At 47.9% G+C, this 16,540-nt stretch overlaps 1 protein-coding gene across 1 annotated transcript in view; it reads right to left on the reverse strand.

Annotated features, from left to right (window-relative positions):
- The window catches only part of KSR2 (kinase suppressor of ras 2), a 417,713-nt gene that overhangs the window by 93,084 nt on the left and 308,089 nt on the right, over nucleotides 1-16,540 (reverse strand). Inside the window, exons 6-7 of the mRNA XM_061140846.1 lie at nucleotides 11,729-11,798; nucleotides 8,658-8,741 (exon numbers count right to left, since the gene is read on the reverse strand). Coding sequence (XP_060996829.1) covers nucleotides 8,658-8,741; nucleotides 11,729-11,798 — 154 coding nt within the window. The remainder of the gene's footprint in view (nucleotides 1-8,657; nucleotides 8,742-11,728; nucleotides 11,799-16,540) is intronic.

The following is a 16,540-nucleotide window of genomic DNA, read 5'->3' on the forward strand; positions in this document are numbered from 1 at the left end:
TGTTGTAAGAATTAAATGAATTCATGCATGTAAAGTACTTAGCAGAATGTCTGGCACTCAGCAAGCCCTCAATACATGATACCATGACCATCACCATCATCCTTGGATCCAATCCCCACCTCAACCTCCAGAAGAATTATAATCCACCCTCACATACAACTGTAATTGGACCAAACTATAATAGGTAAGGGGCTTCCCAGGTGGTGCTAGTGGTAAAAAACCTTCCTGCCAATAAAGGATACATAAAAGACTTGGGTTCAATACCTGGGTCAGGAAGATACCCTGGAGGAGGGCATGGCAACCCACTCCAGTATGCTTGCCTGGAGAATCCCATGGACACAGTAGCCTGGCAGGCTACAGTCCATAGAGTTGTAAAGAGTCGGACATGACTGAAGCGACTTAGCACACATAATAGGTAAAAACGCATGTAAGGGACCATTAATTCTCATGATGATTATTGCAAAAACTGAAGTGTTTCTATTAGTGGAAAAAATAAGTTTAGGCTTCAAGCTGGTGATCTCTGAAATGCACGCTCATAATTATATCCTGCCAATATCCTGCCTGTTGTACAAATTCCTGAAGCTTCCAGGAACTTCGCAGCAGCTGCAACACCAGCTCATCATTTCCCCAGTTTTGCAAGAGCTGGGAAAATTAGAGCGCCCAGTGGCTCAAACCAACCATGGCTTACTTCCTGCTTTTATCTCCTTGTCACCTGTGGCTGAAGTCATTTTGCAAACACAGGAACATTTCAGATAAAACATTGGACTTTGAGGCAAGGACACTGGAGAGAAGGACATGCAGGGCAAGGAGGGCACCAAAGAGCATGTGAAATCCAAGTGAAAAGATCCAATAACAGAGCAAAACCAGATAAAGAAGTGCCTGTAAAATGGCAAAGGGACTGCTTACATGAAAAGAATTAAGTGCAAGCATGTCTAGCCAGGCTACTGCAGGCAGGAGGAGGGGGAACTATGGAAAATGCATTAAAACACACTGGAATAAACTGGAAATAGTGTGCTGTTTCTAAACATCACTTTCTACCTTTCCAGGGAAGTGATTATGGCTCTCACGCCTACGGAAGCGGGCAGTGACCTTAATCGGAGCATGTAAAATGTTTCTACCAGCACAGACCTGCCTCCACCAACCTGGGTCACCTGGGGTCTGGGAGTTTCAGTGCTTGACCCAGGGAAGTCCCAGGCAACCTGAGCAGTTTGATCATTCTATTGAATATTTCAGTAATGGCACTCTAATGCTGGCACTTAAAAGCTGAATAATGGATATACAGTCCCACTGGTTGGGGATGAGGGATTTAGGATATAAAACAGTGGTTCTCCCCCAAGGGTAATTTTGTGCCCCCTCCACACCGCAAGGGACATTTGGCAATATCTGGAGACATTTTTGATTGTCATAGCTGAGGGTGGAGTAGGGGAAGGGTGGAGTGGGGGTGTGTGTGTGGAAGTAATGGTGCTAAACATCCTTCAATGCACAGGACAGCCTCCCTACCACAAAGAATGATCTGGCTCAAAATGTCAAGAGTGCCAAGGTTGAGAAGCCTCATTACGAACCCTTTAACTAGTCTCCCAAGAAACTGGTTGGTTCAGAAAATCCCCAAAGAAAAATGGAGAAAAAGGACTACAGAAAAGTAGGAAATGGACTAACTTTTCCAGAACTTCAATGTTGCTTAAACCCTCGGAGGTGATCTGGTGAGTCTGTTCCTTTTCATATTTCATATTAATAGAGAATCCACTTCTGTAATGAAATAACTGCTGAGCATCTTACAGAGTTTGATTTGAAAGAATCATCAAATCATTAACGTGACTGGAGCACTCACATGTCTTATCACATCAAATGAACACAGTAGCCTCATTTTATATCAGAGAAGTTTAGAAACTTTCCCAGAGCCACACAGCTTGGAAGCAGTAGAACCAGGACCTGCTCTCTCTGGCTCCAGCGTCTGGATCATGCTGTTGCTTTACTGTCCTATGTTGAGCTCCCTAGAAACAGATCCTGAGATGTGCAATCTGGCAAGTGATTTATGGAGGGGGTTCTACAGGACGTTCCTTAGCACGGTAGGATGGGGGAGAAGCTAAGCAAGGACATGGTTGCAGGCGACTCTGGTCTCAGCCTGATCCCACAGGGGGCTCTGGGGTGTGAACTGTACCCTTGAGTCTGTCTGCCTGCAGGCAAGGAAGCTGGCCTTTTGCACACCTGCACCAGTTATGCCCTGACAGCCTGCCTCTGAGCCCCCTGGGGGAGAAGCTACAATCAGCCAAGGGCAAGCCCCCAGGGGGAAGGTCTCAGGTTTGAACTGGTAGCACCGGCATCCCTAAACGAGGTCACTGGGACTGTGCTCAGCGGCTACTAAGTTAATCATCCTATCTTCAAAGCAGAGGAGCCAGTACTCTGTGGTCCTAGAGGAAAATGAGTCTTATACATCTGCAAGGTGTTCTGATACCCGTACGGTTCCTGTCTCAGGCCCCAAGAGCAGGTGATTCAGAGCACAGCAGGATCTCCACCTCCGCCCAAGGGCACGGCCATCCTGACACCACATTCTCCTCCCTGCACCGGGCCCCGTCCTGGCCGGCAAGCTGATCCAGGGTGGTGGGAGCTCCAGAGCCCAAGACCGCTTTCCCAGAAGAGTGGCTGGCTGGGTGGTGAGGGGTGCCTCCCCTTCACGGGCCTGGAGCCTCAGGAGGCCACAGCAGGAGTCCTAGGGCTGGTATGTGGCTGCAAAGCAGAACCAGTCTCCTCTCTACCCTGGACTCTGCCTGCAAAATATGCTCAGACTAGGTTCGATTCCTGGGTTGGGAAGATCCCCTGGAGAAGGAAATGGCAATGCACTCCAGTATTCTTGCCTGGAGAATCCCAAGGACAGAGGAGTCTGGTGGGCCATGGTCCATTGGGTGGCAAAGAGTCGGACACGACTGAGCGACGTACACTAAGTCCCGAGCCAAGCCTTTGTCCGTGCTGTTTCCTCAGCCCAGAACACTCATGCTTATGTGCAAATAGGAATTATCTAGGAAGCTGACTAAAAATGCAGATTTCTAGGCCATACACCCAGAGTCCGGGTCAGAGTCACCTTGGTTCAAATTCTTATTTTCTAGAATACAACCACTCAAATCACCACTGCCAGTTTTCCTGGAAGAAACCCAGAAAGATGTGGACAGGTTTCCAAGGAACCTGACCTCAGCCCCACAGAAGTGTCCTTCTCTGGAAGGACCCTGAGAAGGGGGAAGGGTGCAGATAAGACATGACTGAGCCAAGGAAATCCATCAGCATCTTACTACAAAAGCAAACTTCAGCCAGCTGAATCCATGGTTATCAGACAATACATGGTCTGTACTGACAGCCGACCACTTAGAACTCAACTCCATTCTGTGCTCGTGAACCTATTAGATGAAAACGCCTCATTTTAGATAACTGCAAATTGCTTTCTGAGCATAATTTCCTATTAGTTCATTAATCTCTCTATTCAGAATGCTGACAAGACAGCTGATGATAATTCCGGAGGAAACGGGCACCAAACCAAAGCAGGGGGGAAAGGGATTAGACATTCAGAAGTACTCCGGCTTCCTGGGTGGAGGGGTACTCCCAAATTAATTTAATAACAGTATTAACTTTCATTTATTAAGTTCTTATAATAGGCAAGGTACCAGGCTAAGCATTTTCCCTTATTTAGTCAATTAAAAAAAAAAAACAATTTAGTAAAGTAGATGTCATTTTTTTTTCTTTCTGTATAGCAAGAGGGCTTCCCAGGTGGTGCTAGTGGTAAAGAACACACCTTTCAGTGCAGGAAATGTAAGAGACCTGGGTTTGATCCCTGGGTTGGGAAGATCCCCTGGAGAAGGAAATGGCAACCCACTCCAGTATTCTTGCCTAGAAAATCCCGTGGACAGAGGAGCCTGGAAGGCTACAGTCTATGGGGTCACAAAGAGTCAAACATGACCGAAGTGACTTAGCACGCATGTAGAAAGAAACTGAAGCTTAGAAGAGATTACACAGTTAGTGGTGAGTCAGGATTCAAAGAGAGGTGTGTGTGTATCTGACCTGGGTTCCTAATCATAGCGTATCTTTTTTGACTCACTCCGCACACAAATATTTACTGGACGAATTTACTGGAGAGACCAGGACGAGCGAGACTCATGTCTACAGAGTGAGGCCAAGGGATGTCACAGCAGAAGAGACTGAAAAACAATCAGCAGAGACGGACCAACGTTAAAAAAAAACAACACTCATGTGCTAAAATAAGGTTTGATCTTGGGAAACCAGGGCTTTCATATATAGAGCAATGGTTCTCGGACTCTGGTCCCAGGACCGGCACTGGCAGCATCAGCATCACCTGAGAACTTGTCAGAGATGCGATTCTGGGGACCCACCTCAGACCTGCTGAACTAGAGACTCCGGGGTAGGTCCAGGGAGCTGTGTTCTATTCAACTTTCCAGGGGATCCTGATACACACTCCAGTTTGAGATCTATAATCTACAGAAATAAAATTAGCTCTGCAAGAGGATTTGGAGCTCACGAGAGCAGAGCTTCTCAAAATTAATGTGCACGAGTCACCGGGACAATCTTAAAATGCAGATTTGGGGGCAGCAGGTCTGGGGTGGGGCCTGAGAGTCTGAGTTTCTGATCAGCTTCCAGGTTCTGCTGCTGCTACAGGTTATAGGCCCAGGGACCACATTTGGAGTAGCATATGTCTAAGCCAGGGAGTTTCTGGCAGTAACACCACCAGAATTGTCCTAGATTTTTTTAGTTGCTTAGTCGAGTCTAACTCTTTGTGACCCCATGGACTGTAGCCTGCCAGGCTCCTCTGTCCATGGAATTCTCCAGGCAAGAATACTGGAATGGGTTGCCATTCCCTTCTCCAAGGGATCATCCTTACCCAGGGATCGAACCTCGGTCTCTTGTATTGTAGGCAGGATTCTTTACTGTCTGAGGCACCAGGTAAGCCCTGTTCTGGGTTTTCTTTTTTAAAACAGGCAGGGATCGGGTTGGGGGTGGGGGCTGGAGAATCACTACCTTGGGGACAGATTTAAACCCAAGCCTCTGGAAATGCTTTAGGGTAACAGGAAATGACCCACATCACACACCACTTTCCCCCTGCAAGGTTCCCAGTCAGGTTTAAGACCTTCCCTGAGCACTCCAATTAAAACTGCAGCCCCTTCCCTGGCCCTTCCTGCCTCCCTTCTCTGCTTTGTTCTTCTCCTTAGCACTTAAGCATCATCTGAACAGATGACCCATTTCACTACTTCATTTACTGTCTGGCCTCCCCGTCTCCACCCCCACTAGCATGTAAACTCCGTGAGGGCAGGGATTCTGTCTGTTTCATTGACTGTTGTTTCCCCTGTTCCTAGAACAGTTTCTGGCACATAGTACATGCTTAATAAACAGAAGTCAAGTAAATGAACAAATAGTTCTGCCCATTTTTTAAATCTGCTCAGACGGCTAAGAATCTGCCCTGCAGTGCAGGAAACACAGGTTTGATCCCTGAGTGGGGAAGGGCCCCTAAAGAAGGAAACGGCAACCCACTCCAGTACTCTTGCCTGGTGAATTCCATGGACAGAGAAGTCTAGCGAGCTATAGTCCATGGGGTTGCAAAGAGGCAGACACGACTGAGCAACTAACACTAGAACAGTTCCCGGCACACAGTACATGCTCAATAAACATTGGTAGAGTAAATGAACAAATAGTTCTGCCCATTTTTCTAACCAGCTCCCTCCCCATTCTCAGCGTTGCCCTCTGGGATTTCACTGGTTACTGACTGTATGCCCGCACTTCAGCTTCACTGAAGTTCCCATCTCTATAGGTGTGTCTTCCCCTAACCTCTTTGACAATGGGCTCTGTTTTCCTTTTCTGTCCTTTATCCAAATCTTTCCAACTGAAATTTTGCCAGTCTTTGAAATCCCATATAAACAGCCAGCCATCCTCCTCACTGTTAATTAATGCAAAAAACCCTGCAGAATTTCACTGATGGAGAAGTAAAATCAAACTTCAGCAGATGATATCAGTAATGCAAGCTTCTAATGGCAACCCACTCCAGTATTCTTGCCTGGAAAATCCCATGGACAGGGGAGTCTGGTGGGCTACAGTCCATGGTGTCGCAGAAGAGTTAGACACGACTCAGCAACCAAAGAGCAACAACAACAATGACACACCAGAGAGAGCACTAAACTCTGCTGACATCACGCAAGTCACAGCATCAAAGCTCCTGCGGCATCCTGAAGGTCTGTGGCTGCTACAGAGTCTGCTTTCACCTTTTGGGTGGTTGTTCTAAAGTGAAAGAAAGTGAAAGTGAAGTCACTCAGTCGTGTCCGACTCTGCGACCCCATGGACTGTAGCCTACCAGGCTCCTCTGTCCATGGGGATTCTCCAGGCAAGAATACTGGAGTGGGTTGCCATTTCCTTCTCCAGGAGATCTTCCCGACCCCAGGGATTGAACCTTAGATCAAGGGTTCCTTCCAACCAGGGCTTGGCTTGAATCCTGCCTCTTACAATTCCAGATGGCATTTCTGTACCAGGTAAGAGTGGGGAGGAATGTTTGATAAAATGTTTGCCATCTGGGGCGAGGACCTTTCACAGGCTCCTTCCAACAGCCCTGTGGTGGGGGTGGGGGTGTGGGGGGTGTGGGAGGGGCGCTAACATCACGCCCACTTTGCAGGTGAGGAAACTGAGCCCGCAGTGAGAGTCCCTTCCGAAGGGCACACAGGGCGTTCACAGTGCAGGTGGGACTCCAGCTCAGCTCTGCCTGCTTTAGAGCCTCGGCTTCTGGCAGGCACCCACCTCTCTCTTTCAGGTCCCCATCCCTCCCCCAGCCTTCTGCAGGGTCTGAGCCTCTGCTCATTACTTCTAGAACAGAGAGAGCGTGAGCGAAGGCTACCTCAGACGTCTGCCTCTAGCGCTGAAAATTAAAACAGCTCAGGAAGCGTTCAGCCTCGCGGACTCCTGGCTGCATCCCTGTCACCTAGTTACCTGACTTCAAAGCCTCCGCGCGGCAGGTGTGAGGATGTGAAAGCTGCCGTCTCCCCCTCAGAATGTGGTGTGACGACACACAGAGGAGACGGACCCGAAGTATCTGGTGTACCGGGAAAGCAGACCGAAGTTCCACCTGGACCCAAAGGCGTGGCTTTGTGTGTCTCAGGGTCAGAAAGGGCAGAGGCCGCCATCCTGGGGACTCACCTGAGACCAAGGTGGGGACGTGGGCCCCCAGACACTAGCACCTGGTAGCTACTGCCCCCACCCCGTCCCCATGTGCCAGGGAGTTTAAGGTTCCCTAGAGGCTGGAACTAATTAATCCTCCTCACAACTCCAGGAGGGAAAGGGGCTCACCCTTGCCTTATCACTGAGACATCCAGGCTGCAGGGAGAGTAGGAACTCCTTCATGGGGCAGGGATGTGGGGAGGCCTGATGCAACTTGAATCAGTTCCCATCCTGGGCTGGACAAGGGAGAGGGAGGCTGGAGGAGAAAGAAAGAGTCCTACTTTTCAACTTAGTGGCTCCTATGAAGCAATCAGATGCATACTCATTTGTCACTTGATACAGCTGAACGTTAATATTTTATAGACCAGAGCAGGTATTTAGTACAAGTTTACAGGAGGGAAGAGGAAGACCAAACAGAAAGGCATTTGTGACCTTTGACAGAAGAACCCAAAGCCTGGCACCGGGCTATGTCCTTTGGTGTTGATTTATTCAACACTCACCGCCACATCAGGCAGGTGTGATGATCATTTCTTTGGTGCAGATGAAAATCCTCACAATAGAAACGTGAGGCAACTCACCCACAGTCACTGAGCTAAACAGTGGTAGGATCAGGATGTAAAAACCTATCTCAGTCTGACTCCAAGGCCTACGTTGAGTGTCACAGTCCCTCCTGCATCCTGTTGCCAGACGCGACCTGGGGTGGGTACATGAAAGCTGGGAGAGGTGGGGCTTGTGTGGTTTAGTCTTCTTGCCAGAACTCGAGACCAACATGATGCCACAGAAAGAACAGGAGTTTGGGGGGCAGGGTTCAAGTCTTGACTGCCACTTCTTAGCCATGTGACCTCAGCTTATCCTAGCGTTAACTCAGCTTTCACATCTGTAAAAAGGGAAGAATCAGAACCACTTCCACCCGGAGAGACGCCATGAGGAGAAAAAAATAAAGGGCAAAAGCCCTTTACAAAATTGAACTCAGGGATTGGCAAACCATGGCTGAGAGGCCAAAACCAGCCATGGCCTGTCTTTGTACAAAGGGCTTTATTGGAATTGATAAATCTGTCGTGCTTATTTGTTTACATATTGTCAATGGCTGCTTTTGAACAGCACAACAGAGCTGAGGGACCCTGTGGGCTGCAAAGCCTAAAATATTTACTCCCTGGTTGACCAGAGAAACAGTTAGCCAACCCCTGATTCCAGAGCCTGTGGAAATGAAAGTTCTCGCTGTACTCTGCAGACGGCATTCTGCGTTTCCAGCACAGACCATCAGCTCCAGTTCTTACTCACAAGCATTCTCCTGAGCCTTTCCCCAGGTGCAGGTGTTCTTTTAGGGCCTATTTCCAAAAAACAGAGCAAGCAGCTCTCCTGAGAGCCAAGGAACAAAACCCCCTAAGCCATTTCAGAGTCCAGGCTGGCTCCAGCCTGACATCAGGCACTGTGAAAAGGCACTTCCAGGAACAGCCACTTACTTGCAGTTTTTACACTTGAGGCCAAAAAGCATTCCTTTCCCACAGACCGTGCATGTCTGTGACATCCAGTACTTGGTGGAAAACCTGTGAGGAAGAGAGAGAAAGTGTTCAAGACCAAGGTGATGGTGACTGACCTAGCACTAGAAGGATGACCACTGGAACGAGAAGCAATGGGCCATTGATTCCAGCCCCACTTCTTCCAAACTAGGTGACTTAATCAAACTGCTTAAACCCCTGGAGCTTTGGTCTTTTCATCTGGAAAGTGGGCATAATAACACTATTGATCTCATAGGTTGTTTGGAGGATTAGACAAGGTCACACATGTCAAGGGCTTTACATAGGGCCTGGTAGACAGAAAGCGGTCACCACATGGGGTTGTGACTATATTATTGCCCAAACATTCAAAACAGTCATTCAGTCATTCAACAAACATGTCTGGAGGCCTACTACGTGCCAATTTCAGTTCCGGGACAGATGAATGGGGCTGTGACTATCCTCAGAGAACCACAAAGCAAGGTGCGGTTTTCCCGGGAGTCTGTTCCCTATCACTGAGTTGAGCCTTCCCCATCACTGCTATTTACATCCCTTGGTTAGGGAGCTTCAAGAGGGAATCCCCCCAAAAAAGTGGAGATCCCCAAACTTTAGTAGCAGAGAAGAAGCCTCTAAAGGGAAAGCCTTTTTGGGCCATCAGCTCACCTCCCTCCCTAGCCACTACCACTTGCTACAAACAGAAGGCAGTTTGGAGGTTTCTGATATACAGCTAAGAACTAGTGGGAACAGAGGTGCATTAACTTCCAGGGTTCCCTGCTGTTGCCAGGTTGCTTTCCTCACCCAGAGATACCAGGCAGCAGCAGGGCTGGGTCCGAGAAAAGTACTGAAGGTTGCCAGGTCAGACTTAATTTTCATTTTCAATTTTTGTCACCTCCAGCAGGAGTTGTATCTAATCTTCACTGCCTCACAGTGTCAAAATGAAAATTGGAAGTGATTATGTAACTTTGGTGCTTGAAAATTTTGAGGGCAAGCCTGCATCCCTCTGCTGTACCATCTTGCCTGATTTGGGTCAGTCACTCTCTGAACAGAATGAGCTGCAGCCCGAAACCTCCATGTATAAGCAAATAGCAATATTCTGAACACAGACTCTTGTGGCCAAGAAAACTCCCTTTCCAGTTTTGGACTGGAGGTTGGTTAAGTCCCATTCTGCCCCCTCGGTAGGGCCAGCAAGTTTGGCAGGATCTATTTTGCAGGATTTGGCAGCTCTGGGGAATGGCAAATGGGCTCGTGTTCCACCCACTAGCCAGCAGTCTGGGGATCAAGAATATGAGTGGCAGGTGGGAATTCTTTCTTTTCCAGCCCTCTTTCATCCTTGGGATCAGCAATCCCTCTTCCCAAGAGGTGACTGAGGTGACTCTGAGGACAGGGGATGGTATGTGATTTTAATTTCATTTTTTCATGAAGGCTGGGGTGAGTCCAGGTCTCTCTGTCCTGGCATGGAGCCGGGGAGAAACACAGGGTGAGACTGGAGAGTAACAGGGAATCCTAAGTGCCAGCTCCTCTAAGAAGATGTTCCTGATGCCCCAAATCACCAGATGATTTTCCTCCTCTTGGCATCAGCATTTGAATCTGAGGTACCACCAGGTCTAACGGTAGGGTGCTAGAGTTTGGTGTCTTCGTTCAGCCCTGGTGAGGCCAACTGGGGTGGAGCCAAGTCAGTGGGTGAAGCTGAGCTAGGGGTGTGACCACTCCAGGGGTGGAGCTGAGATAGGGGTGTGGCCAATCCAGGGGTGGAGCTGAGTCAGGGAGCAGAACGTAAGAAAACAAAAAGGGCCTGTCTTTTTGACGTCTTTCTCTCTGCATCTCACTGCCTGACTACTGATGTGTCTATCATGTATTTCTCAAGGCTTCCTTCACCGTTTTCTCATTTGAGTCTTAGCAACTATCCTGTCAACACATTTCTTTCAAAAACTGTTCAGGAGATGCCATTCTGAGAGAGTTTGCCCGCTCCTGCCTCACCCCAGGATACCATTAGGTGTCCGCCCCTGGTGTCGCCCACCTCTTATAGCCCCGCTCCCCTCCGTACTGTCATGGTCTGTTAACTGTCTATCCCTCCACTAGACTGCGAGCTCCCCAAGACTCAAAGCCTTAGGTGGTGCTCAGCGTTGCAGCCCTGGTTCAGATATTCTCTAAAAATACTAGAGAAAAGAAACCATGAATGAGTGAACTCTGCTGGTCACAGAGGCCTCAGTGCACAGAAAGCTCTCAGCCGTGGTGTCAAAAGAACACAAAGTGCTGAGGTTGGTCAGCTTGTAGATTCATCACATAATCATTCAGGGCCTCAGTCTCCCTATCTGTCAAATGGATGTGACCACACTTGTACTACTCACCCTACTGAGTTTGTGAACAGATTGTGAGGATAACACGATAAAAAGTGAAAAGTTAACTTCACGTAATGGGTGACTTAGCAGACAAAAATTTCCCTCCTGAAAAGGGCAAGGGCGCTGCTGGAGAGACTGAACCCTGCACCCAACAGGGCTGGAGCTCTGGACTGACAGAAAGTAAGCATCTCTGACCTCAGCCTGCAACCTTGTCTTCTGGGTGCAGAGACTCAAAATTAGGACAAGCACTTGTCTCAACACTCAGTGGTTATTACACACCAGGGCCTTCACTTAACACTTCAATACATTATCTCACTTAATCTTCGCGACCACCCTATGAGTAGGCAGAATTATCTGATGAGAAAATTGAGCCTCAGAGAAGTGAAGTAACTTCTTCAAGGGTGCAAAACTTTACTAGCTGGGAATGGAATACAGGTCAGTCTGACTCCAAAGCCCTGGCTTTTAACCACTAGGTGTTAAGTTTGTAAGAGCCAGGTGAAAAAGAAGCAGGCATTTCATTGCCCTGCCACCTCAAGGTTCAACCTGGCAGAGGAGAGAAGGGAGGAGCAGGACGATGCAGGAACTGGGGCAGAACACCCTGCCGAGCCTTTCCCCACCCCGGGGCCAGAGCCCCCAGCCGTCACCCTGCTGGGAAGGGCACCCCCCCCCCCGCCCCATGCACTCAGGAATCCAGCCTACCTGTGCTTGATGGAGTTGCCGAGGTCTCTGCGAGGGATCTGTGGGGACCAGCGCGGCACTGACAGTGTGTCTGCAGGGAGAGAAGACACGAGAAGGTCCCGTTACACAGAGAACTGGAAGTGGGGGTGGGCTCTCACCAAGCCCTGGAAGGAAGAGGCAGGCTTGCTGGCCTCAGGAAGGGCACTGGCCACCATCACTTGCTAAACCAAAGCGAAGTGGAAAACTGGTTTAGGTTCTGTTATCTTGACTCAAGCAAGGTCCCCGGAATGAGGCTTCCAGTCAGTACCTGGAAAGAAAGCAGTCAAGGGAGATTAAAACTGAGCCTGGCTCCCATCAGCAAGCACTTGCTGTGAGTGAGGCATGTGCCATGTGACTCACATGCCTGAGTTCGTTACATCCTCAAAACAAAGTTAGGGACTGTGAGCATCCCATCTTTACAGATGAGGAAGCTGAGGCCTGGAGACAGGAAGTCACGTGCTCGAGGTCACACACCTTGTAGATGGCACACCAGCTGTGAGTCCAGGCTTAAGGGACCTAGAACACGTGCCTGTGCTTGCAAGGCTCTGACTCGACAGATTCCAAGTGCCGGTCATACAACTACCACTCTCCTAGTTTTTGTATGCCCTTGTACAACTTAATTAAGTTGACTTGTTTGTTTAAACACATTCCTTCTGAAAGTAAACTCTGTACGGAAAACCAATATCACTTTCTGTATAAGTAACTATTTAGAATATCTAACCACGCACCAACTTAAACTCACGCTAGAATATGTGATGGATGGCTGAATGGATGGATGAGTGGGTGGAGGGACGGGTAGATGGATTGGTAGGTGGGCTGATAGATGGATAGATGAATGTTTGGTAGATAGGTGGGCAGATAGGTGAGTCAGTAGATGGACAGATGGGAAGTTGGGCAAATGGACTGGTAGGTGGATGGATGGACAGATGGATGTTTGGATAGCTGGGTGGATGAATGGTTGGATAGGTGGGAAGATGGACAGATGAGTTGCAATGTGGACAGATGCATAGGTGGATGAATGAATTGGTAGGTGAGTGGATGGAAGGATGGATGGATGGATGGATGGATGGATGGATGGATTGACGGATGAACTGGTAGGTGGGTGAGTGGATGGATGGATGGAAGGATGGACTGGTAGGTGAGTGGATGGAAGGATGGATGGATGGACAGCTAGACAGAGGGATAATCTGATGGATAAATGGGAATGAGGAAGACACAATAAATCACATGGACTCTAGACTGGGTGCCTGTTTCCATCAGGCCTTTTCTCTCATGTCTTAGGCTACATCCCCAGTGACCCATACCACCACTCCACCACTGAGTTCCAAGATCCCTTCCATAGCCTCTGAGCACCAGCCCCCACCTTCACTCCACTGCCTGGCTGCCTGCATCATCCTCCTCGCAGACCTCACAGGCCCCAGGGAAGTGTGAAACAACAGCAGAAATGAACTGGTGCTTTCTGTGAAGCCTCCAGCAGTTAGGGGAGAGAAGAAGGAAGTGGCTGACCCACACGCCAGCTCTCATTTCTCAGGTCAGATGGATGGAGCTGGTTCCCCGTCCTCAGAGCTGCAAATGCACGCCTCATTTTTCACAGCAATTGTTATGGAGTGGAGTGTTCATCGGGGAGCTGGCCATGTCTGAACCGATCAGGGAGCGTTTAACCCCAACCCATTCACGCCTCCCTTCCGTCTAATGACACTGTCGACAGCCATCTGAAAGCTGTTTCCAAAAACCCCAATTCTGCCCTTGTAAAGCTGGGACCATTTCTGGGAGAACAAATGATTTTGTAAGTCCCAAAGGGCAGAGAAAACCCAGAAGAGAGACAGCATGATGTATCAGTCAGAATCACAGCCAGTGGAATCTCCTGCAGGTTAACTAAAAACTAAATGTCATCAAGTCCAAGCCCATTTTATAACTTGCTTTAACTTGTGGGAGAAACAAACAAAAAACAAGAAAGAAAAATAATTTTAAAGGAAAGAGAACAGGGGAGTGAAGTCAGATTTCAGAGGAAGGATTCTACCTGCTAACTCCTTACAATGCTTTCTCCAGGCCAGGAATGGGTGGAGGCAGAATGACCATGCTGGAGTGGAAGCCAGTACACTAGCTCAGATACACAGCCTCCTCGTGGGGAATCCACAAAATTATCAGTAGCAGCACCAAAGGGGTTTCATCTCATGGGATGTTAGTAGCGGCTGTCTAGAAAGGTGTATTCAGAAGGATTCTGAGGCTCAAGAGGAAAGAGCATTGGGGTTGATTAGCAATGTCTGCCATTTTGTCATTGTTTAGTCACTAAGTTGTGTCCGACTCTTTGCGACCCCGTGGACTGTGTAGCCTGGTGGCTATATACAGTCCGTGGGATTGATTCCCCAGGCAAGAATACTGGAGTGGGTTGCCATTTCCTTCTCCATGTCTGCCATGGGTGGAGAACGAGGCAGTACCAACAAGTCTGCATATTTCTGCCACTCCTACAAGGACAAGGACCACATCTTCATCTTTGCATCACTGTCTCATAGCACAGCATCTTGGACAAAGTAAGCATGTAATACATGTTTGCTGAATCTGAGATTAGTGTCACAGAAAGAGTGGATATACTGAGTACTCCATATGTGGTAGGCACTATTCTGTGCAGCTTATACCCAGAAGCTATGCCTCTGTGCAGTCGGTGTTCTCATGATTCCCACAGCACAAAGGAAGAGACAGGAGCTCAGAGAGCTGCAGTGGCTTGCTAAAGGTCACACAGCCGGGCCCTGGTAGATCCACAAGGAGTAACTCTGCAAGGGTTTATGAGCCTTCCAAAAGCCCCAGTCAGGGAGGTTTTGCCCCGAGGGAACATTTGGCATTGTTTGGAGATACGGCTAAATAACCGGGGTGGAAGAGGTGGTAGTGGTCTTGGGGTACTGGCATCTAACTAGGTAGAGACCAGGGACGCTGCTCAACATCCTATAATACACAAGACAGACCCCTGCATCAAAGAACTAACCAGACCCAAATGGCAATGGTGCCAAGGTTAAGATACCCTCATCAAGATGTTTTTCACTTCTCTGACCGTCTCCCCACCCCCGTCCCTCCCCCCAACATCTTGAGATGGTACTTGTGAAGCTCAACTCAGCAGAGAACAAATCCTCTTTTATTATAAGCACATCTCACCGCTGGATTCGTATCCTAGTTATTCTGTTATTCTCAATTACAGCACCTTCTCAGAAAAGCAGATGTAATTAAGTTTAGTAGTTTGGTTTCATTTCTCAATATCTGGTTGAAGGGGTGAATTCCGTCAATTACATTCAGTGGCTGCGACATCATTAGTCTCAAGCAATAATAACCTCCACACGGCTTCATCCGTGGGTGTGCAGATCTGAACTCTGAGATCTTCTCTTTACTTTCTTCATTTGGATTTCATTAAACTTGCCAATGCAAGCCTTGAAGCAAAGGAAAACTGTTTAAGAGGAAAATCTATGAAAATTCAGGCCTTATCATAACAGAGAAGGCAAACAGCATTTAGAGCAATTAAACTGATACAGAAACTTCTGTTTAACAATCAGAGTGCCTATTAAGATGTCTCCATAGCTGAACAAAAGCTTCTTTTCTACTCTCATTTTCTGATAACAAGTCAGGCAGACACGGGGGCAGAATTGTGACCATCCTTGTTGCCTTCTGTTCCAGAGGCAAGATACCAGGAAAACAGACACTTCTTCCCAGATATTTTCATTCATGGGGTACAGAAAACGAGAGGGTTGGAGGGAAGGAGGGCTCCTTTTCTCTCCTTTAGGTCCCACTGTTGATGCCCTCTCGGAAGTGCCTCTGTAGAGAAGGGGAGAAACCAGGAGGCTTGGTCTTTGACACCTTGGTAGCCAGACAAACAGGACCCATGATAGAAGGAACCAATATCAATAAAATCATCACAGTAGGTAGAGCTTTAAAATTAAAAACTTGGGCTCTGACCTGGTGAATTTGAACTCAGGCTAATGGAGGAGTCAGGCATGGGGAACACGCTTGAAAACATTTACCACAGAGACAACATGTGAAGATGGGTGATGAGAGACTTCTCTGGAGGCCCAAAGCTTAAGACTCCACGCTTCCACTGCAGAGGGCATGGGTTTGATTCCTGGTCAGGGAACTAAGATCCCACATGCTGCACAGTGAGGCCAAATAAATAAATAGATACATTTGTTTAAAAAAAAGATTAACAGTTGGAGTGATTTAAAATTTTTTTTTAAATGACTGATGATAAAGCAAAAGAAAGGGAGGAAAAAGAAGAGGAGAAGAGAGATAAGAATAAAAATGAGAAATAAGAAAAACAATAAATATGCTTTGTGTTGAGTGTTATCATGCACCAAGCACTACTGCCAAATAAGCCCTTCACATATGTGATCTCATTTTATCTACACACTGCATGTATGAGCACACGTGATGTATCAGCTGTTACCATCAGTGCCACTTCACCAATGAGGAAATCAAGAAGGGATGCCACTTGTCCAAGGTCACACAGCATGTAAAGGCTAAGACTAGGTTGTTTTTTTTTTTTTTTAATTACTTAGCTGGGGCTCAATAAATGACAGCCAACTTCATCCCTACTTCACAGATGAGAATAGTGAGGCTTAGAAGCAGTAAGCAACTGTCTGTAGTTTAGAAGTCACTGAACTGGGATTTAAACCACAGACAGGAACAAACTGGATGCTTCCATTCCAGACTGCTCTCCCAATACATGGAGTTCAACCCACCCTGTAACTGTCCATGCCTCCTACTTCTGAGAAGAGTAAACGGAAGATGGCAAGCAGCCGGTTCAAACTTACCAAA

Source organism: Dama dama, chromosome 5, assembly GCF_033118175.1.
Source record: "Dama dama isolate Ldn47 chromosome 5, ASM3311817v1, whole genome shotgun sequence".
NCBI classification, from domain to species: domain Eukaryota; kingdom Metazoa; phylum Chordata; class Mammalia; order Artiodactyla; family Cervidae; genus Dama; species Dama dama.